At 42.9% G+C, this 24,417-nt stretch overlaps 1 protein-coding gene across 1 annotated transcript in view; it reads right to left on the bottom strand.

Moving 5' to 3' along the window:
- The window catches only part of LOC138273857 (lectin-like), a 93,234-nt gene that overhangs the window by 28,399 nt on the left and 40,418 nt on the right, over window positions 1-24,417 (bottom strand). The window contains exon 5 of the mRNA XM_069218902.1: window positions 15,531-15,642. Coding sequence (XP_069075003.1) covers window positions 15,531-15,642 — 112 coding nt within the window. The remainder of the gene's footprint in view (window positions 1-15,530; window positions 15,643-24,417) is intronic.

Raw genomic sequence — 24,417 nt, 5'->3', positions numbered from 1 at the left:
TTCCCCTTTGTGAATGCCCCAAAAAATGTTTTTTCAGAGCAGGCAGTGGTCCTATGGACCACTGCCTGCTCTGAAAAAACAGAAACCAAATGGTTTCAGAAGTTTTTCTTTTTGCAGCTCGTTTTCCTTTAAGGAAAACGGGCTGCAAAAATAAAAAATAAAACTGCTTTATTAAAAAGCAGTCACAGACATGGTGGTCTGCTGTCTCCAGCAGGCCACCATCCCTGTGAGTGCATGGAGTCGCTATGGGGTCGCAAACTGCAACCCACCTCATTAATATTCATGAGGTGGGTCTTTGCGACCCCATAGCGAGTCGCAGAAGGTGTCTGAGACACCTTTCTGCGTTTTGATTTTCGAGTTGCAATTTGCGAGTCGCTATGACTCGCAAATTGCAAGTCGCAATTTTCTACCTACCTACATCTGGCCCTAGATGTGTTCCCAATGCTGCTAAAGGCATACATGAGGAATTGGGGCAGGGGTATCTGCAGGCATCTTGCAACTGCGGCTTTTGCTGTTGCAGCTTTCTGTATGACTGAGATCTGAAATATTGATTAACCATCTCTTCTTAAGGGACTGTATATCAATTGATTTTGCCCACAGAATCCTGTGGCTGAATTATGTCAAACTATGTTTTGACAAGATGAAACATCCTGATATCTTTGACCGCTGAGGTCATTGTCAAAGGTTGTGTTGTTGCGACTAAAATGGCATTCAAGGCTTGGAGAATCGGATGAAAGAGAATCATGTGAATTAAACAAATCATATGTAAGAGGCTAAGTCTTGATAGCATCATCTTTGCTCAAAGAGCCACATTTATTGCTTGACATGCCTAACCACCCTTGATTTTAGTTACTTGTTCTAGGTCGAACGTGATTCAGTTTCTGTTGGCCATCCCTATGCGGAGATTGATCAGTCTTAACCTTGTACCATGTAAATGACTTCATGTCTCAATACTGCATTTCGTTGTGTTTTAATAAAACTTTGCAGAAGTCTTTTATTCTCCCACTGTTGGGTTATAGCCATTTTAAACAAGTGAGACCTGCGTTGTTGTACTTGCAGTTATGACCTGTTTTTAGTACCTGTGTTTATGTGGCTTGTGACCTGAGGCCCAGATTGGGGAATTAATTTTGAAGTGAGTGATATTGGTGTCTTTTATAGTTTTATTCTGTTTGAAACCCATAAAGATGAGTTGAATTGCTTTGCAATAAAATATTTCAGCTTCAGGATTTAGCAATTTATGCCATTCATATACCACTGGATGATACGTATGTCAAACATTACCTCAGTATGTCAGCACCAGCATTTCGTATTGGTTGTTACCCTCCCATATGCTAGGTTGTTAACCTTTATGCCAAAAACTACCTCCATTGTGCTAGTGCATGCATTCAGACAATATTGTCTATATGGCAAGAATTTCCTCAAGTATGCCAGTATTTTTCCATGGGTGTCCTATATGCCATGAATTAACTCTAGTAGACCAGTACCTGTATTGTACCGTTAGTGTCCTTTATATTAAGAATTATCTCCATGTGCCAGAGCCAGTGTCTGTTTTGCTAAGTATTGCTGCACGTATGCCAGCAACGATATTTCCCCGGACGTTCTCTACAAGACAATGATTATTTTTCATTTGCCACTGCCAACTACAAACTCGCAAGCTTCCTGTCACATTCTCACTCAATTACATTCACTTTTAATCTCACTTGTTCTCACTATGTCATACTTACTGACACTCAGGCCCAGGTTTACTGATGCATTGCACTCGGTTTGAGTCACGTTTGTGATGCATACCTGGTACAAAGTGCTAGGGTGGGATCTACTATGCAAACAAATCGGAATCTGCACTGAATAGTATTCCAAGGTAACGCAACGTTGCTCTATGAGCTGCTTTGCATTCTGGGGGGACAAGGGGTATTCTATCAATGGGTGCGTAGGTGTTCTCATAAAACTACCATGTGTTTTGATGCAGATGTCTATCTACAAACATTTGTAGACAGGAATTTGTGCAAAAATCTTACAAGGCAGACATACCGGGGAGAAATATTTTTATTTCTCTTTGTATTTTCAATTTGTATGTGTGATGTATTGTACAGCACACATACAAAGTGGGAATAGCCTTAAAGCATAGCTTTTATATTTGAAGGGGCCCGTCTAGTACAAATCCTCTCCTTCAGGGAATGCATAAACCCTTGCAATATCTCATAAGACTGTGTGCATTGGTGCATGCCCACCAAAGGGATGCCAGCACAGGGAGAGAAAAAAAGGAAGCATGTCTTAGTAGATATGGCACATTATTTCTCTCTCCAATTGACACACGTTAGCACAAAAACATTGGTGCAGCAAAGCCTTACATCAAAAAAATAATAAATGTGAGACAAAATCTCACTAACTCTCATAAACCTTTACTCACACACATGTGCTTATATATTGATACACACTTGCTCACACAAACACAATTCTACCTGAATTGAACACACTCTCACCCATAAGCATGCACACACACAACAGACATTTAAAACCATTTTTACTTACCACACCTGCCATCAAAGATCCTTTGCTCCATTTTCATCACACTAATAGTGAATAATAAAATATGACAGAACTTCCCTGTATTCTTGGCATTGATTTTGACACCTTCGAGGCCAGGGGTTGCAAAAGCAGTGCCAGGTGGTTCAGGAGAATAGCCAGGGGTCAGAGCTTGTTGTAGTTGGACTCCTGCTCTAGGCAAGTCTGCTGGTTTAGGAATGACAGCACTTTTGTTTGTAGGTGACTAGGCCAATCCTACAACAAGTCAGAACTGTCGGCCCAACCCTCCCTGGCAAGCAGTACCTCACCAAAAACCCAAACAGCAAAAGGTGATTTGTGGCAGCCTTTACCCGTGGACTCAGTAGTGCGACATATAAGGGGAGTCTTGGGTAAATGGAGATTACCCTTTTTTTACATGAGCACCAAGTCTCGTCATGCACAGGAAAGGAAGGAGATGCAGTAAAGTTTTCAATAGGTTTGTTTAACAAGACTGCAATCTATTGAAAATTGCATTGGCTGCAATGATTAGGATAATGAACAATGCAAGAAACAGAATAGTAAAAACAAGAGTTTGTGAATATAAAGACCCCCACCATCTTACAACAACATGAAATGTGAAATGGATATGGATTGAACCCTAATAACCTAGCATGATAAACCTAATCTCTAAGATAAAGAGAGCTAGGTGTAAACCTAATCTGTCAGTACCATATCCATGAGAAGAGCCCCCCAACCCTCATTACCTTGGATCAGACTCTGGGGGGACACAAAGTCTGAGTCTGCATCAAGGAGATCTGTAGCATAGATGGCGTCAATGACATCTGGTAGGAATCCCTCTGATAACCCTGCCTGCATGAGATGTATTTATTCAGATCTTGTAGGACCCCTGATGCAGGTATGTTTCCAAACAATAGATAAGAAGGCATGCTTGGGGCAGCAATTATATAAACAATTCCCTGAAAAGGTACATTATGTTACTGTCACACGTAAGTGGGAACGTACATGATGTGAATACCTACGTGTATCACTTATTTTTGATGCTGATAGTGACCCCTTCACAGAGTGGCACTGATAATGTGAAATTAAAACATCTTCTTATCTATGAACATATCACCCATTTTGGAAGAAGTAATTCAATAAATGTGCTAAAACAGAGCCAGATAAGTAAGTCAAAAGTCACTAGGTGACGGAGGCACAGGCCTGTAAGCCAGAAAGCTAAACTATTTCCTGATTCCCAATAAAATCAAAGAGAATCCACTACAACCTTGCCATTGTCGGAATGAGTATGACACCATAATAATGACGCCAGAGAAGGAGAAGAAACCCAAGCTAAACTGCTCTGGACTAAAAAACAAGCTAAAATCATATTAAAATATAACTAAAATGTAACTAAAAACTTGCTAAAACATACAGAGACAAAATGTCGACCATGACAAGCAAGGCAGGCCAAAGGTAAAGGGAATGTTTGTCAAAACTTTGAAACTTTAGAATAAGCCAATGGTCAAATTCATTTAACAGTAGTCATGATCTTGGAGAATGTCTTTAAAGCCATCAAAAGGAAAGGCATCCAGGGAACTAACCATATAGTCAAATGTTAGATTGATGACAGGATTGGCAGACGGATCCACAGAGCAGGAGTGCACAGAAGCCTCAGGCACAGGATCGCCCGCAAGGGCAGCACCATTTATAGTGCCTAAAGGAGCCAGCTTGTCCACCCTGAGCAGCTCATTAGTGGACTCACGAATCAGCCTCAGTCTCATGGGGCACAACCATGAATGAACCCTCATCAGGAACGTCAGCAGTTCCTTGTCCACAGGAGGCACTAGCGGAACAGCAATGCACACCGAAGGTAGATGTTCGAAGAGGCACCAGGTGCAAGTCTGTTTGCACACAACATAGGACTGGTCGGAATAACATAATGCTCCAATTCTTCCAGCAACGGAGCACCAAAGAACTGTATCAAGCGATCACTGTACAGGTGGACTGGTGGTAGTAGCTTCATCACTCTGCTTAGCTGGGAAGGTACAACCACTGCATAGCAGGAACAACAGTAGCAGTATCCCACCGATCAATGTCACAGTCACAGTAAAGCCGCCAAACACACTTGAAAAGAGTGAATGAATGGCTGAAGCAATGATTCTGAAGACAGTCTAGAAGATGGACACAAATCCAGACCTGACAGCCTTAAAGAAGTGCACAATCCCTGTGGTGCTTGAAGCGTTGAATATTCTGGATACCAGCTCTTCAAAGTGCTTGGGGAAGTCGGTTTTTGATAGGAATTGTATCTCGGTTGATTATCTTGCTATCTGGAGAGCATACGTCTCTCTAGCCGATGTCAATGCAACTTGTTTTTGGAACAGTAGTGCCTTTAGTCTGCTCATAATTTAAATTAGTAGTATCAATGTGAGGCCACATTTGTGCTATTCTTATCTCTTGTGTGGGGGGAATAAAACATGTCTGCAACACATTACAGTCTTAGAGACTGAAATTGCGTAGGTAATTTCCTGATCTCATACTGCAACAGCTTTGTTCATCAGGACCACATAACTTCTATTCGAAAGTACATGAAATGCTGGACGAATCAAAGGGACGGGAGTACCCTTAAAAAAACAGGCCAAGTTTGAGACCACCACATTGCAAGGGCCACAAAAGGACACCTGTTTGCAGATCATTGAATAACTAAGAGTAGTCTCACATTTGCTTCCGCTAGGAAAGACCTCTGTTTTGCTGTTCAGACATTTAGATTAAATGGGCACCTCCCCCTCTTCTTTAATATAGCTATCGCCTAGACACTTGTATTTACCCATAGCAAGATGCTTCAAGCATTTCGAAAAACGACAAGTGGAAATGGGCAGATGGATAATGCCATTTGCAAGCCATATTGTAGATGGACTTTTTACAACTGCGAAAGGCAACTTTTCAAACTTTTCTATATGAAGCATGATGAAACTCGCTTCCCTTTTTAGCCATTGTCTGTTGTTCCCTGGATAAATTAAAAGCAGGAAACAGGTAACTACTGTTAATGTATTTCCACGGAATGTGGCCATTTTTCAGAATCTATAGTGTCCAACCTAACTGCATAATGGAACACAGTTGACTTTGTCCATGTTGTAAAACGGACATGTCATTCTGAAAGATGTCTATCGCAGATGACACTATGGGCCTCATTACAACCCTGGCGGTCAACGACCGCCAGGGTTAAAGTGGCAACTGTACCACCAACAGGCTGGCGGCACAAATCAACATATTTTGACCGCGGGACGGCGGTTTACCACCATGGTTGTCCCGGCGGTCAGAATACACCATTAGGAGCCGGCTGCAATGTTACGGCCGACATCCCCGCTGGCCCAGGTGGGATGTCCAAATGCGGCCGACTGGCTGTTCAGCCTTGGCGGTCGGCCTCGTCCGACCGCCAAGGTTGTAATGAGGGCCAATGTTATTAAGGGAGTATGTCCTGTTGGTGATCCCTAAATGGCATCCAGTCTTCTTAGGCGATTAGGTTTATTGGCCTAGAGAATTTTGGGAAGCATCTTTTTCTGGCATAGATTATAAAGCATCTCCTAGGGTACAAAACCACCACCTGTCTGCAGGCCCCTGGAATCAGGTTGGATCCAGGCCAGGGGTTGCAAAAGCAGTGCCAAGTGGTGCAATGGGATAGCCATGGTGGGTAAATCCTAAGTAGCATCCAGGCTTCTTTGGCTATTAGGGTTATTGACCTAGAGCATTTTGGGAAGCATCTTTTATTGGCAAAGAATAGAAAGCAATTCCTAGGGTTGAAAACACTCTCCTGAAATAGATTTGGTTCCAGGCCAGGGGTTGCAAAAGCAGTGGCAGGTGGAGCGAGGTGATAGAAGTAAAAAAAAACAGACCATGGACGGAATGCTGAACAATGCAAACATTCACCCCTAGTCACAATGTTCTGGGTTTATTCCATTGTTTTGTGCCCACCACACCACACAGGTTTGGACCCAGCATATGAAAATCAGTCTTGACCCTGTTCCCCATGGGAACAGTCCAGCCTGAACTGCCAAGCCAGGTCTTCCCTGAACTGGAAACAAGAATCCTCGGACTGGTTTCAGGGTATCATTGTTCATCACCCAGGCTAGCTTTAGTCCAGTGGCGCAGTGAGCATGGGACCCATGTCTGGGCATAGCCTTCCCACTTAGGGCAACAGAAGATTTAATTAATTGTTTTTTTGCACACCACTCCACCCCAGTTTGGACACGACCATATGCAGATCAGTCTTGACCCTGTTACTCATAGGAACAGTCCAGCATGAACTGGCCTAGAGCATTTTGGGAAGCATCTTTTATTGGCAAAGATTAAAAAGTGTCTCGTAGAGTTGAGAACCACCAACTTTCTGCACTCAACTGGAATCAAGTTGGATCCAGATGCTTTTATACATTTCCGAACATGAATTTCTAAGCACTATTGCTGACAAAAACAACTTACTTGGGGCTTCAAAAGCTGTTTTTTCTGATGCTTAATGAGCAATTACAGGTGGTGGGGGACTTGTAGTCGTAAAAGGTTTTTCTGAAGTGCGTGATCCAATCATCTGTCCGGATATTTACATTTATACTATTTTGTAGGTTGCTTGTGCCATTTTGACTAGACTCAAGATTTCTGAATCCCGATTCACTCCTCCATCTATCATAGGTACCCATTGTGACATTCCTTATTCCCTTTTCTTGGATTAGGTTTCGGTATTCTAGTAGGGAATTGGGTTACTTGTTGAGTGGGGTGATACCCTACGGAAGCAGCATCCACAATTTCTGTTAGGGAAAAACACAAGCATACCCCAAATTAATCTGCTCTTAACTCTCTGGAAGCTTGGCACAAATAAGTCAGGATTAATTTAGAGGCAATGTATAAAGTATTTATGCAGCACTTCAAACAGTCATTAGGTGAAAACACAACACAAGCAAAGGGGCATACCAATTTAGAAAACTGAGTAGAATTAAATACATTATTTAAAACTAAACTGAAAAAGTACCTTGAATCCTGGTTTGCAGAGTGTAAGAAATTGGGTTGTTCCCTTGTCTGATGAACCACAAAAATTCACTGATTTAACCTGTAATTACCCCAGGGTAACTTGGCACATAAAGCAGTCAGGCTAAATGTAGAGGCAATGTGTTAAGTATTTATGCAGCACACAAACAGCAATACAGTGAAAACACAACAAAAGACAAATCCCAAACCAATTCAGAAAAGTGGAGTAAATTTCAATAAATTATTTAACATAAAACCAAGAAAATCCAAATAGTAGAATCGTTGTTCTGAATTTAAAAAAATTAAAGATCAAAATAGTATTCAGTTTTAAAAAATGTCCACCTCAGTACGTTTACCACCACAACCACGGGTCCATGAATGGATGGAGACCACCTGGGGGTTCAACAGTCACTCAGTGTGGGTCCAGTTGCAGGTTCAAGATGGTGGGAGCCTGCTATGTCCCTGTGGCTCAGAACATGAGACCAGCTAAACTAGCCATTGGAGTCATTTCTGAAGTCTTGGGTGCGTGTGGTGATGCAGGGCTCAACAGCAGGGCTCGCCTCTGAAAGTTTCAAGCTGGCTCCAGGCAGTAAAGCAGCCCTTCCAGGTACAGCAGCAGCCTGATAGAGTGCACAGCAGGTCGCAGCAACAGACACTCCTCTGAAAGTCCTTCCGCAGGTCCAGTAGTGAACTACGGAGCAGGTCAGAGAGCCCTATTTTTATATCCTTGTGCCCTGCTCCTAGAATTTGGGTGACGTTTCCAGGTGGGTTCTCTGAAGTTTCAGGAATTTCCTGGCTCCCCTGCCCTGGCTCCTACCTGGCTGCACTGACAATACATGGTTGTTAAGCTTAGTCTGTCATGACAGAGCCCAGCCTATTCATTTGCAAGTGGGGCTGTGCTTCGTTCCACCCCCATTGAGTCAGATATGGCCCCTTCAGGCTCTGCTAATCCCCCTACTGTGTGACTGTCTGGGGTGAATTCACAAAGTCCCAACTGTCAGTTACATCCAGCCATCTGACTTGAGTCATGTTACAGACACAGACGGCTAAGGACAGGAAAATACCAACTTTCTAAAAGTGGCATTTTCAAACTTGTAATAATAAATCTGACTTTATCATTAAAGAGGGTTTATTATTACAAGTTTATAGATACCAAACATGACATGTCTACCACCTCTGGTTTGGGAATTACAACTTACTAAGTGTAATAAGGAATCCCCAATGTTATTCTATAGGAGGGGTAGACCTCACAGTAGTAAAAACAATAATTTGGGAGTTTTTCTCTAATAGGACATGTAAACTAAAATGTACATGCCCTACCTTTTAAATACCCAGCACTCTGCCCTGTGGGCTACCTAAGGCCTACCTTAGGGGTGACTTATAGGGAATAAAAGGGGAATTGAAAGCTTGGAAAGGGGTTTAAATGCAAAATCGCATGGCAGTGGGACACTGCCTTCAGGCTGCCATGGCAGGCATTGGACAAGTTTTAAGGTGATACATAAGTGGGTGGCACAATAAGTGCTGCAGGCCCCCTGGAGTTTTTAATTTGCAAGTCCTGGATATATGGTAAACCACTCTACAAGTGATTTACATGAAATTTAATATGCTAATCAGGTATATGCCAATCAAACCAGGTTTAGGGGAGTGAGCACATGCACTTTAGCACTCGTTAGCAATGGTAAAGTGCACAGAGTCCTAAGGCCAACAAGCAACAATCCAGCAAAAATTAGAAGGAGGAAGTCAAAACATGTGGGGGTAAGCCTGTAGAGAGAGCCATTTCCAACATGGAGCATTGCAAGATCCATCTTTGAGGATGCGCCACACACCAGCGGTTCCGCAGAAGCTGCAGGACTACGAAGCAGAGTCTTTCATCATCACAGAGGATGCTGTTGACATAGGACATGTGACACGAAGGGATATGTTAAGGATACGTTGCACAGCAGTGGTTCCAAAGAAGCTGAAGGGCTGCAGTGCATCGTTGTGGATGCTGTTGATGGGGGGCTTGCAAAGTGAAGGCCAGCATTGAAGATGCCTTGCACAGCAGCAGTTCTGAGGAGGTTTGGGGCTGCGATGCAAGGTCCTGTGTAGGGATGCAGCAACTTTGATGCAGCTGTGACGCGATGAGTTGTGCTGAGTAGGTTCTTCCCACAGGACCACAGCTCGGCTGGCAGAGTACCTTCAGGCCCACCTCCATGGGTCTAGGCTGGGGTGGCACCACTTAGCAGCAGGCAGATTCCAAGTGCTGGGTTCAAGGTGGTTGGAGACCTTTGTCACCTTGCAGCTCTGATCAGGAGGCCAGCCAACTAGAGCTTGGGGTCACTCTGATGGTCCTGGGGTTAAGATGTAGTTCCAGCCCTTCTCACTCAGGCAGCAGGGCAGCAAGGCGGTCGAGTAGCAGTGCTTCTTGCAGAGTAGCACAGAAGTCCTCCTGTGTCTTTCACAGGTTGAGAGGTGTACTGAAGAGTTGGGTCTGAGGATCCATTATTCATACCTGGTAACTACTTTGAAGTAGGAGAAGGTTCGGGACCTTTCCACCCAAGAGGTGTCTGGAAATTTCTGCCTTTCTGTCCTGGTCTCAGCTTGCCTGGGGAATAAAACTTTAGGGACTGATTTAGATATTGGCGGGTAAGTTACTCCATCACAATGGTTTTTGATTTCTCATCTGCCGAAATCTAAATCCCATAGGATATAACGGGATTTAGATTTCAGCGGACAGGATATCCGTCACTGTTGTGACAGAGTAACATATCTGCCAATATCTAATTAGTGTTAAACCTTTGTGAGTGTGCTCAGGCAGCTCTTTTGTGATGTGTAGGTGTGGTAAGTGACAGCTTCTCCCCCTCATAAAAAAATGCCAACTTTGTAAAAGTACCATTTTCAGAATTGTGACTTAAAATCTGACTTTACTATTGAAGAGGAATTTAAACTACAATTCTATAAAAAACAAAGTTGACATTCCTGTCTGCTCCCTATTGAAATTTGCCACTTAGTAAATGTAATAAGGTAACCCAGTGGTATCCATACTCAGCATTTTAGAAACACTAGACCCTGTCATCTGGGCTGGGTGACATATGGATTAAAAATGGATGTTTTAGCCTGGCAAGAGGTTTATCTTGCCAGGTAAAAATGGCAGTTTAAAACTGCATACCCAGGTTGCAATGTCAGGCCTGGGACAGGGCTGCTTAAGTGGATGGCACAATCAGTGCTGCAGGCCCACATGCCAATTGGGTCTAAGCCAATTTCACGTATAAAGAAGAGAGGACAAACTCTTTAGCATAGGTTAGCAGTTGTAAAGTGAGTAGACCCATAAAAGCCAAAATAAATGGGTTCAGAAAATGGGAGGGTGAAGGCAAAAGGTTTGGGGATGACCCTGTAGAAAGTGGCCAAGTTCAATATATGTTCTTAGTTTCTTTAGGTTGATCTGTCTTTTTGACCGTAAACACAGGAAATTTCACTTTTGCACTCATTGGCGGACCATCAGTTTTTTTTTTTTTCACTGAGTCTTTTTGGGGTTCCTGTTCGCTGATGATATACGTGTCAGCCATGGACATATTTTTCCCTTGAGTTCATCTTCAGTCTCTACATGGCGCACCTTGGATCACTTCTCACAGATAGCAGCACCAAGATTCATCGCAATACAGACAATTCACATTTATACCTGAAAGTTTCCTTTGCTCCAGACATTCAGTATGTCAGACACTGTCTGCTTCTTATCCAGACCTGGATTCTCAGCACCTACCTGAAGCTTAACCCAACCAAGACACAATTCCTGCTATTTTCCAAGAATAGCAAACCAGAAACAGTCCAAACCTTGCTTAAAGTCATGTACTTTGACAGTTTTGAACCTCACGCTTCACTGAATGGCAAGTAATTTGGACTATCCCTGGACACCAACTTCACCCTCAAGGAATACATTGCCAAAAAAATACAAAGGTGGCCTGGCACCAACTCTCTCTGCTAAAGAAAGTGAAACTTTTCTTTCAGAAGGCAACTTCAGAACTGCTGTTCTGGCCCTTGTACTCTTGCATCTAGATGGGGGTAATGCCATGCTTCTTTGCCACCCAGACTCAACACTGGCACCCCTACACACTGCAGCATCTCTCATCCAGGGTCAGAAGAAATATCTTTTAAGTCATTACTGATGGATCTCACAGGCATCCCCTTACCAGCCTGTACTATCCTCAAAATCAGCAGCATCATTTACATTGCCATCATGACCAGCACCCCTATTTATATAGGGGCATGCTCACTATCTATGGTGTCTCTCAGCACACCAGCAGCCAAGCCACCATCACACTCGAGACTAAGAAATTAAAAAAAGAAACAACAAGTGAGCAGTCATTTTCCAACTATGCACTCAGAATCTGTACAAAATCCTTGTTTCCATAAGGACCATGCAAATCTGACTGTAACGTTAAATAGGGTTTGTAATTGCAGTTCCATAGGACCAAACATGACCTATCTACCTCCTCTCATTTAGGAATTGCAGCTCATTAAATGTAATAAGGAATCCCCAAATGGTATTCTGTGGGAGGGATAGGCCTCACAGGATGAAAAATTAATTTGGGAGTTTTTCACCACTAGGACATGTAAAACATAAAAGAACAAGTCCTAACCTTTAATTACACAGAACCCTGCCATTTGGGCCACCTAGGGCCTAACTTAAGGCTGACATATATGCAATAGTAGGGGGGTTTAGGGCTTGACAAATTGTTTAAATGCCAAATCGACTTGGCAGTGTGACACTGCATTCAAGTTGCAATGGTAGGCATCAGAAATATTTTAAAGTGTTACTTAAGTGGGTGGCACAATTAGTGCTACAGGCCATCTGGAAGCATGTAATTTACAGGCCCTGGGTATATGATATATCATTCTACAAGGAACTTACAAGTAAATTAATTATGCCAATTGGATATAAACCAATTTGACCATGTTTCAGGGAGAGAGCACAAGCACTGTAGCACTGGTTACTAATGGTAAACTAGACAGATCCCTAAGGCCAACAAAAAGTAATTCAGTAAAAAAGTGGAGGGCAAAGGTAAAACGTTTGTAGGTGACCCTGCAGAGTGGGCTAGATCCAACAGCTCTATACAGTGCGTTGTATTTAAAAGTTTGACATGAATTTTTAAGTTTACATGTCCCGTACTGAAAAACTCCAAAATTCATTCTTCAATACTATAAGGCCTACATCTTCCATAGGATAACAGGGAGTAAACTTATTCCATTTAATTAGTGCTAACTTTTGACCGGGAGCTGGTCCAAGAGGCATGTTTGGATTCACATGAATTGTAATTTAAAATCCTTTGAAATTGTAAAGTTGGATTTTAGAATATCATTTTGAAAATGCCACTTTTAGAAAGTTGACACTTTCCTTCCCTAACCTTTTGAAGGCCTTCTGAGATTTTTCAGCTGCCTGGGCCTCTTAATTGCTTCTCCATCAGAAATGCCCATTGTGCCAATATAGGGAACAATTGGACCTGGGTGTAGCTGGGAGAGGACAATCCTGCAAGGATGGCTGGGCGCTGAGCTGTTTTCTGCCCCACTTACATTTCAAAGGGCTTGTCTAAAGCACACAGAGGAACTTGACACTGTTTTTTTAGCATTCGATTTCTTGGATCCTTTGTGGGAAAAGGGAATACTTTCCACAACCAGATGTGTGGTGTAACACAAAAGATTCTCCCACTTCAAAGGCTAGCACTAGGGATAAATATTGGACCCTCAAAGCAGCTCTTCAGAACACATCTGGACTTGGGGATAATACAAAATGAGCATTGCCTTGTTCCCCAGATGACTGCTGCCCTGCTGCTTGAGGCCAGCTGTATTCCCCAGGGGACTGCCCTCTTGCTACCAGAGGACTGCCCTGCTGCCTTAGGCCTGCCTTGTTCCTCATAGAACTGCCTGATGCTACCAGAAGACTGTCCGGCTGCTAGAGGCCTGCCTTGTTCCCCAGAGGAGTGTGTTGCTACTTGAGGCCTACCCTGATCTCTGTAAATGAAGACTGGACCTGCTCTCTATACCCCAGGCTACCTGTGTGACTCCAAAGGCCAGTAGGCTGACCTCCATTTTTTTACAAGGATTTAACAAGCTCCAGATGCATTCCAGCCACTGCCCACCTAGCCAGTTGAAACTGGACCTCTCTAAACCTGCAATTTGATTTGCCTGAGCACTGTAGGTCTTGGTCCCTGGCTGGTATCTGAGTACACCTGTCTACATGAAAAGGAGAACTCTTGAAGTTATGAACTCCTTGCACAGGACTATGAAAATGTACTTTTTTCAGCGGCACTAGCCTGGTCCCACACTCCATCACAGTTGGCCTGCATATGTGTTTCCCACTGGTCCAACAAGTCAAGATGACTGCAAGTGACTTTAATTACTATACCTACCAAAACCTTTGAAAATTGCATAGCTCCAGTTCTACCAATTGTTTTTTCATTTTTTGGCCTCATTTTATTTATTAAGATTTGCTCTTTTTTCTAAATTGGTTTGGCATTTTACTTGTGTTGTGTTTTCACATTTTCACTGTTTATGTGCTGCATACATACTTCACAGAGTACCTCTAAGTTAAGTCTGACTGCTTATGTGCCAAGCTACCAGACGGTCAAGCACAGCTTAATTTATTGATGTTTGTGGTACACTCTGACCAAGATTGTGGTTACTACTTGAGTAGGGTTTTACCCCTTCAAACAATTACCCAATTTCCTATGCCAGTGATGTTCTAGAAGACCGAAGACCCTAAATATGCAAGATATTCCATTTTCTCAAGAGGTTAGTTCTGGTGCTACTAATCAGGTGACTGTATTTTCCTTGAGCTGTTTACATTAGTCTACTAGGTGTCCAATTTTGGGCACGGGGAAATAAAGCAGCAAGTAAACTGTATTGAACATTATAGTTGCTGAATCTTAATTCTTCATTTTGCTCCAACCTGGCCAGATGGTCAGTGGAGCTACACAAAGGGGGTCATTCTGACCCTGGCGGCCGGTGACCGCCAGGGTCACCGACCACGGGAGCACCGCCAACAGGCTGGCGGTGCTCCCAAGGGCATTCTGACGCGGCGGTTCAGCCGCGGTCAGAAAGGGTAAACCTGCGGTCTCCCGCCGGTTTACCGCTGCCCCATTGAATCCTCCATGGCGGCGGAGCGTTGCAGACACTGAAATACGCGACGGGTGCAACTGCACCCGTCGCACCCCTGCAACTACGCCGGCTCAATTCTGAGCCGGCGTCCACGTTGCAGGGGCATTTCCGCTGGGCCGGCGGGCGCTCTTTTGGAGAGCGCCCGCCGGCCCAGCGGAAATGTTTGAATGGCCGCCGCGGTCTTTTGACCGCGGTGCGGTCATTTGTTGGCGGTACCTTGGCGGACGGCCTCCGCCGTCCGCCAAGGTCAGAATCAGGGCCAAAGTGCCAAATGAGTGTCAATGCTAAACATGAAGGTTACATGTGACCACTAGGGACACCAGGGGAGTAGGAGTTGGGTAGTGGAAGCTGTAAAGTGATGAGGGGACCAAGGGGGGGATTAACAATACTACTCATTGAGGGCCATTTTTGCTAGTTTCTTTGCTGACATCCAGCATTGTTCCAGTCCATATCAGGTGCTCCGACTAGGTGCCCAGTTGACAGTCACCATATTGTTTGATGTCAGGTAACACTCATCACACACACACATTCCTGTGTATTTCTTCACCCTCCCTACTCTTATACTGTAATCTAAACCATCGCTTTCTGTGGGTTGTGAGGAGATAGGCATGGGGAAATCAGTCACAGCGTGATGCAAAACCCAGACAGAAGAGGACACAGACAGGCAAGGAACGCCTGAGCCAGGACCCCTGGAAATTACACATACAAGAAGCAACAAATTACAAATGGCAGGTTGGGATGCATGCTTGACAGAAAGAACACTATCAATCAAGCTGAATTAGGGACTGAAAAGGATCTAAGCAGCATACCATAATATTACCTGGACAGTTAATCTATAGGAGGTAAAGGAATGTATTGATTATTTAAATGAATGAGCTCCCACTTACTGGCAAAGTTGAATTGAAGGCAGGGCTCCCGTCCACCTGAGTTGTTGGGTTCTCCCTGATACCATTTCTGGAAGTCCCACAGAGAGCCATCTGTCCACATCAAGGTCCTATCCTGTAGACGGAGATTGAAAACACACATTTACTGGAATCAGATATATATAGGTACATATTTAGGGTCTTTCATCTTTTGAAATATCCTTAAATCAGGCCTGTGTACAGTTGCAATGTTAAAAGTGAATAAAAGAACATGGGTCTATTGGCTGTTCATAAAAGTAAAATGTATCATAATGTGGCCCCAAAGTTCCTAAGTCAAGGCTCAAACTGCTTTATCACCTTAAGGGGACCTGGTTCCCCTTAGTAGTGTTATAACCTGGCAAACTCCATGCTGTGCTCAGACCCAGTGGTAAATGTTTAACTGTTACAGATAAAGGCAGTGCTTAACTTGAGCCAGTGGTTGCTGATGGGAGCCACTACCACTCATTGTTGGGCTGTCCCCATCACACAAATCTCAAGAACAAGCAAGGGAAAAACAAACATGGGGCAAAAGAAGGAGGATAAAGAAAGGAAATCTGCCACCAAGGAAGCATGCAGGAACTTGCAAGTATTAGAGAAAGAGACATGGGATGTCTGGCAGTGGGTTACAGAGGCCTGAGGTAGAGTTACAACTTTGCACCATTGCTTTTTGGTGGCTGACATTTAATAACCACTAGCGCAAACTTCTGAGCAGCTCTTTGGGCAACTGTATTTATCATTTTAAAAATTAAGCACTGGAAAAGGGGTTTGCACAAGATGCACCTCTGTCAATATACCTCAATAAGTGAGTATGTTGGAGTAAAATGAAAAAAATGAAAATATGATCTGAAAATAAGGCACTGGAAATTTAATAGAGACGAGGGCGGGAAGTACAGAAGTCATCAGAAAGGTAGGAGTTTCTACATTTAAGTGCAAATGACTGGCAAAATTCCCAAGCAAAAGAGGAAAGAAAATACGTGACAGCGATCAAGGCTTCATGCAATGTTTTTTAGAAATGCGTACCTATAATGGCAAATACCTCAGCACCATGCATCTGCAGAGTGGCAGACATGGGTGAAAAGTTAATATTTTAGGTTCACTCTTTAAATTTTAGGGATGGAAGTAGGTGTAGTGTTCTGCTTCATCCTCAATGAAAGCCTGTTTTGAAGAATCATGTTTTTAATGAGACGTAGCTGATGAACATCAAAGAACTAGAACTTGTAGTCTGTGGTCCTGATTATGAGATAAGGGAAGTGGTAATTAGTGCATGTAAGGGTAGATAGCGCATGGTTTCAAAGAATTGTGTGATCATGAGTTAAAACATGCATGTGATATTTTGTTCATGTGTAAAATACCAAATATGTGTTATTCAGAACATGTGATAAAGACCACACTCAATAAAAAAGCAAATGAGTGAGTGAAGACAAAGGGACCTTAGGATTTTCAAAACGTTGTCCTGTTTGTGAATGTGCAGACACTCATTTTGTGTGGACAAAGCACTTCGGAACAAGAGAAACAGAATCTACTGCCATCCTCCGATATCACTCAGTCATCAGTAAAAACCTAACTTTTTCATCAGGGACCCAGGCAGGGAAAAGATGTACAAGTTTATGGATACTGAGCAGAGAGTCCTGGTCAAAAAGGTGGCGAGACATCATGACCGTCTAATGTGCCATCTCAAGGTGAAGTTTCCACCAAAAACAAATAAAAGTGTGCTTGATGAAGGAGAACATGGTCAAAATCAATATCAAACCAACATATCAAGTAGATGTTAAGAACATTAAGAACAGGTTCCAAACCTTGAAAATCTATATACTTAAGCGAGTTGCCAAGCACAAGTACTAAGGCAGGGCAATTGATGGTAGAGTTCTACCTCAGATGAACTTCAAGCTGTGCAGAGGACCAATTATGACGATCCTCAACATCTCTGGAGTGGAAGACATGAAGGAAAATCTTGAGGACAAAGGAATCCAACTTAAAAGCCATGAGAGTGGTAACGTAAGTACATATAACTTCAAGATAGGTTCAAATGGCATCTTCTGGTAAGGACTCTTCACTCCAGTTTTGCTAACAAAATGTTGGTTCCGCCCTTCAAGCGTTTCTTAAAGGGGTGGCAGAAGCTTTATTAGGTGCACTGCTGTCCAGCAGAACAGCTTACCACTCAAACTAAAAACAACTTCCACCTTATTAGCATTCAGTAAGATGCGTATCTGTCTGTCATTCTCTGGGCTTTTCCCTTTCCTGCTCACACTTAGTGCCAAGACACCTCTGGGTATTCGAGCACTCTACACATTTTTTCATCATCATCATCATCATGTGGTGGTTAAAAACTTGACTTGGTTGAGAATCATCATTGTCGAGAACTGTGGCCGATCTAATTTGTTACACATATTCAGAATGATATATGCATATGTCATAGGGGCTAACAACACTTAAATGGTCCTACTGACATGTATAGAGATTGGGCTACTGATACACCAATTATATTTCACTGTAATTTTGATGATGAAGGGTTAATTTGTCTGCACGGTACCTTAAGGTAGATGTGTTACCATAGTATGACCAGAATAGGAGGGAGCACACTGCCTGGCATACTAGCACACAATTCGCTAAGATGCATTGTGGTAAATGCAGCGCATCATAACACTCACTTCAGTTGAAAGTCTTTAGTAGTCAATATTGTTGGTGCAGCCAGTGCTGTGGACCTCTGAAGAAGTATTTCAGGATTGTTGTCCTTCTTCAGCAGAGAGCAACAAGTAAAATGTGGGGCTGCTGACAATGCTGCTCACAGTCCTCTCAGGTTAAGTACCCTTCCCAGGGCACAAGTGCATCCCAAATTTTGTCAGCTCAATAACTCAACAAGGAGCTGATCACAAAGGGAAGAGGGAGCACTCTGCCTGGCATACCAGCACACAGTTAGTCCAGATGCATTGTGATAAATGCAGGGCATTCCTTAGTTGTGCTCCAGCGTATCTTTAAAGTTGAAAATATGTTTGGTTTGGTGCCCATATCGAGCCTGGATTGCATGTTGACTCATATTTATGGGTTCCGGCCTAACTGTGTTACTCCTAGCACTTATAGTGCATTGCTGCACCATTTCAGGTCATTGATTTGTGGCCTGGTTTCCAGCCTCATCCTGCATGGTTTGGTATCAGAACCTGGATCTGGCATCGCATAATAAATTGGCCTAACCATTATGCATGCATTTCAGTGGACTGTAGAATGGAACTGTTATCTGCTGCAATCAACCTTTGAGAGCTTCACCTGGCTTTTAATGTAGGTCTGGCCCTGTGTGAAGATGTGTGTGATATTTTATTATTTTCAGCTCAAACAGTGCACGTACTGTGTTTGTTTGCATTATTGTGATGGTCTTTGCATTTTGGCTATTGTTTTACAGTGTCTCTTGCATTATTTTCCATTTCAATTTCTTTCATTTTTATCACCTGCTTTTGACTGGTGGTCTTTTAGGTCGATATTTTTCAATGGTTTTTAGTGATCTCTCATACTTATAATTCAATGCTATTTACCACATGCATTATTTTTCGTATAAGGTAAATAGCGCATGAGTTGAATAGCACATGTGTAAAATTGCACACATGGATTACAGACATGGAGTATTTAGCATGTGTTAACACATGCCATTTTTGACTTGCAATCAGACAACTTGTTAAAGTCATACATTATTTACATGTGGTAATTACCACTACCCCAACTCCTAATCAGGGTCATAATCAGTGTTTTTTAACACGTGTTATTTACCAAAATCTATGGTATCGGTATGTACAGAATGTTAAAGTTTGAGGGTTTCTACCACCAAACTCGTAATCCAGCCCTAGTTGGATTAGTAACAAATTGCTCCTGCTTCTTAGTCTATGGTATACTTTTGAAACTTGAACTGAAAGGAGAAAGGAATATGGGTGAATTTCTGCCAAAAAAAATAAAATGAACTAGACTAGCTTTCTTTACTACAGAAAGTGAAACGATTCCTACTTGAAATTGACATCATAATCGCTGCCTAAACCATCAACTTTTAAATTTTAAATTTGGCAATGCCCTGACCCATGGCCTCTAAGACTCCACAGTGCCTCACTAACATGCATGCTGCAGCTCCTTAGTAAGGGCCTGAAAAATACGACCAAATTGCTGTCACCCTGATGGAACCTCACTGTCTCTCCTAAAAGCCATCTCATGGCATGGTTCGCCTTTTTGTGTCAAGGCTTGCACGTTAAGGAATACATAGCCCAGACTCACAGAACAGGTACTTGCCTTTTTCTCATGCATCTTTGAGGTGAACAAGATTTGTCCACCGCGCCTATGTGTCTTTGGTTCCATTGTCTGTCATCAGGTGGCAGTGATATGTGACTGCTTCAAGGCTTTCCTTCCCCTCTACTTAGGAAGCTGGTTATTTTCTGCTGTCAGATGTGGCTGCTAAGAGGCTTATTCGGAGCAGTGAGGTTTCCATCAAGGTTGCATCCATAGTGTGCAGAAAGTTTTACAGTATGTCTTAGTTCTTTAACTCCATAGTCTTCCTATCCATCTTAATCAGTATCATGGCAGGCTGAAACACATCATATGGGATGTCCCATTTTTCAGTCCCGATCGGAGTGGTAGAAAGTTTCTTATTTTCTGATTGGTCTCATAAGAAAAACCTTGAAAATGTGGATCTTATTTTCTCCATACTGAAAAGGCCCAAGTGTATTCCCTGCCAGGGCCACATGGTGTGCTCTCTGATGCCTGAGGAAGCACACTTTGCGTGCTCTTTCCTATGCAGTTGTGGCTTCTGTTTTTTAAGTGCTTTTACAGAAAGTACGCTGGAAGATCAAACGATACTTTAGTGATTTCCAGATTGAAGCAGGTGAGAAAATCCGTGATTATCTTTTCCAATGATCTCTAGGATCCCGGAAAAGCGAGTGTTATCTCACCTACTTCTATCTTAAAGTTCAGTTTTCTTTCTTTACATATCACAGTGATCGCTTTCCTAGTCTGTCAATCCCACCAGTTTTGTTCAATAGATGATAATATGACTGCTGCTCAGAGGTGCAAATTAAACGCCATTATGTTTTTCCTTCTGTAGAGAACTCCGGGCCAGATGTAGGAAAGGATTTGCAACTCGCAAACGGCAAAAACTGCCGTTTGCGAGTTGCAAATCGCATTTTCCTATGCAGAAATGCATTCTGCGAGTCGGACCGACTCGCAAAATGCATTTCAGAATCGCAAATAGGAAGGGGTGTTCCCTTCCTATTTGCGATTCCTAGTGGTATGCAATACCATTTGCGACCGCATATGCGGTCGCAAATGGTGTTGCAGTTACCATCCACTTCAAGTGGATGGTAACCCACTCGCAAATTGGAAGGGGTCCCAATGGGACCCCTTCCAGTTTGTGACTGGACCCCCAAAAAAATTTTCAGGGCAGGGAGTGGTCCAAGGGACCACTCCCTGCCCTGAAAAAATACCGAAACTAAAGGTTTCGGTTTTTTTTTTAAGTGCAGCTCGTTTTCCTTTAAGGAAAACGGGCTACACTTAAAAAAAAAAAAACTGCTTTATTTAAAGCAGTCACGAACACGGAGGTCTGCTGACTACAGCAGGCCTCCATGTTTGCGAGTGCCCATAGTCGGTATGGGGCCGCAATTTGCGACCCACCTCATTAATATTAATGAGGTGGGTCATGGCGACCCCATACCGACTCGCAGACGGTGTCTGAGACACCGTTCTGCATGACATTTTGCGAGTTGCAAATAGCGAGTCGCTAAGACTCGCTATTTGCAACTCGCAAAATGCTTCTTTCCTACATCTGGCCCTCCGTTCTTTCTTCCACATTGCTAATGGTAGTTTGAATCATAGCAAGTTCCTTCAGTATTGTTTCTAGAGTAATCTCTTGTATCATTGGTCCAGGTAATTTGTCAGCCTTCTGAAATTTGCCAGGGACATCTGTGAAAAGTAATTGTTGTGCTGGTTTGCATTGCAACATTAGTGTATTTGCCCTTTTCCTGAATTACAGATCTTTTAAAATATGTCCAGAGAATCTCCTGGTACGATGAGCTTTATAATCCTTCATCGGTTATGTCTCTCAGAGCTCATCCAGAAAGACCTGTTGGTCTAATGTCTATCATCTACATTAAGTTCTGCCTCCAGTTTGCCACTCATTCCATACCCTTCAACACTCTTGTTTCTGTTCCTTGTTGATGTAAAATGAATATGACCTCTATTCACTGGTCAATTGTTGTTGCCTGCTCCTCCTCCTTATTGTATCCAGTCAAAAATTCACTGTCTTCCAATCAGGTTATTTTCTGTGCTCTTTTTAATGGAGGCTCTTTCCCATCCCTCCACTCCTCTAGTCCCATTTGTTACGTCTTTACGTATGTCTCTAAAAAGAAGCCACACTTATCCCTGTATATTGCTGCGGTTTCGTTTTCAACTTAATCCTTAGCTATTGTCATAAATAATTTCCTTCATATTTCTTTCTCTATTTGTTTCTACCTTCAGTGCTGCATTCCTGAGTATCAGTGTTCCTGTGCCTCCTTATTGCCAAGTACCAAATATGGATGATGTTCATTAGCAATAACAGTCCTCTTTCTATTTCCAGTGACATTGTCACGGGGCTGATGATTTGGCTGAACCCTTCCTTTTCTCTTTTCTCCAGGGGCTCAACTTTCTCCCTTCCCCGTGTGGGTCCCTCCACTCATGCTTCTCCTCGTACCTGTTGATGGACGATGAGGTACATTTTCCAGGCTCCCTGCCCCCAGGACTTTTAGCAGCTGATTTACTTTGTAGTTTCAATCTTATTCAGCTCATAATTTTTCCTGAGCTTCAGAGGAGCCCTCGGGTGTCATCACCAGTTGTTCTCCTGCTGGGGAGGGTCTGAAAAGGTACAATTGTTCACTATCCACCCTGGGGCCAGATCCGGAGCAAATCAGCCATGCTCCAGTGCTTATTGGTGTGTTTGTCATACTGAGACGTGAGCCATATTAGTACTGGTCATTCCCCAATGTTGGGTTTGTGTAAGGTGACTCTGGTGAGTGGGACCTTGTGGAGCTTCAGAGAAAATAATGCCATACTCCTCAGTTCCAGCCTCAGCCCCTTCAGGTGTCTTTTGTGTTTTCTTTTTTATCTCAGTGATTTTGCTCACAATGTTGAGTCCCAGTGTCTCTAAGTAAAGACTGCACAAAGCGTCTGGTTAGGTGCTGTTAGCTAGGGTGAAGGCATATATGGTCAAAAAGGGTTGAACACTTGTCTTGACCAGCTGTTAGCTAACTCATTGTTGCAACAGAAATGTTTTTAAGACCTGCATGAACCAATGAGGGTTTTGTTGAAAGCTTAGACAAGTAGCTAAGTTGTTCTAGATCTGAGCTCGATCAGTCTGGGGTGCTATCATTAGTGTTTCATCCTAAAGCAGATCAGGTGGGGGTAGCTAGAATGCAGGTTGTGGATGATGTAATCTCTTAAAGAATTTTAGTCTCCAACTTCAACTATATGCATTTGCGCTTGATGAATGCAGGCTGCAGCAAGGGGAGCGGTTTTGTGCAGTTAGGCCTAGGGTCAGGTCCTGATATTGTTTTTCTCTTGAGACAGACCTGGGATACTGTCAAAGTACATAAAAATTTATGTATTCACCTTTATGCCACCTAATAAAGTCAATGTCTTTGCTGTATAGCTGACAGAGCATAGGCCACTATTTGCATCTTGAAGTGTTTTCTATCATGCAAGTAGTTTCTCTGATGACTACACCTTGGGTTCTGAAATTTGACTACATGTACTTGTCATCTTGTCAGTTTAGAATATATTGAGTTGGATGGAGAACCCATTCAATCCATTAGAGTTGAAGATATTCACGAAACATGTTCTACACACAACAACTCATCAGTATAAGATTTTGCTCGACCTACGGCATGACTGGCAGACGTTGGCGACAGGGAAATTGCAAAAATAAGGGGCTGAGCTTCCAACGTACGTCTTTAGAGCTGCGAAATTTAAAGGGCATAGCCTAATGTCTATAGCCTGCTCTGCATCTAAAAGGTTGAAAGGTTGTAATAAAATGTCCGGTTCGGTGGTGGCTTTTTTGCACCACCCAAAGGGGTCATGATAAACCTTTTGACTGTACCAGGTTAATTCCAGGTTGGTATAGGTGGGGCTGCATGATGAAAAGGGGGCTTCAAAATAACCATAGAAGCCTTGGAAGGTGTAACTGGGGCATTTCCCAGTCATTTGAGGATATAGCATGGTCTAGGTTGACACTTAAAGAGATCACATCAGGCTTAAATACTTCATGCATTCTAAGGTTTTAAACGACATCTGGCACTGGAGGCAATTTTGTGGTTGCCAAATGGGTCATGGTTTATTGATCCCCATGGCACATTCTGTGTAATTTCTCCCATGCTGGGTATTTATATATTGTTGGCGGACATGTCCACAAAAATAGGGACGAATGCTACTGCTCACTTCTCACTCACGATTTTAAAATTGCACAAACTGTTGAACTCTGGATCTTTTTAGTCTCATCATGACTACAGTCTCTACAACTACCTATCACATGAGAAGTATGACGTATTTGCTGTTATTCAGTACCTCTGCTACCTCTGCAATAGCATTTGCAGAAAAAATGCAAGGGTCTAGCATTTATAGGTAAGAACTCCTTGAAATGCTTTAAGATTAATTCTACTTGTGAACCTTCATTTGAGTCCGTTGTAATAAAATGCAAAGACTTTGGAGTTTATTCCTAAGGGGCTTGCACCGCAGGCCGGTGGCACATACTGCAGGTCCATGTCTACAAAGCCATGCAAAACCACTTTAGATTTATGCAGCTCTGTTTATCTAGCTGTTCCATCTTATTAGATGCAGAAGTTGCAGCTGACCGAGAGCTATTTAGCAGGATCGTCCC

The sequence above is a fragment of the Pleurodeles waltl genome, chromosome 2_2 (genome assembly GCF_031143425.1).
Source record: "Pleurodeles waltl isolate 20211129_DDA chromosome 2_2, aPleWal1.hap1.20221129, whole genome shotgun sequence".
NCBI lineage: Eukaryota > Metazoa > Chordata > Amphibia > Caudata > Salamandridae > Pleurodeles > Pleurodeles waltl.
This window is presented reverse-complemented; position numbering and strand designations above follow the sequence as displayed.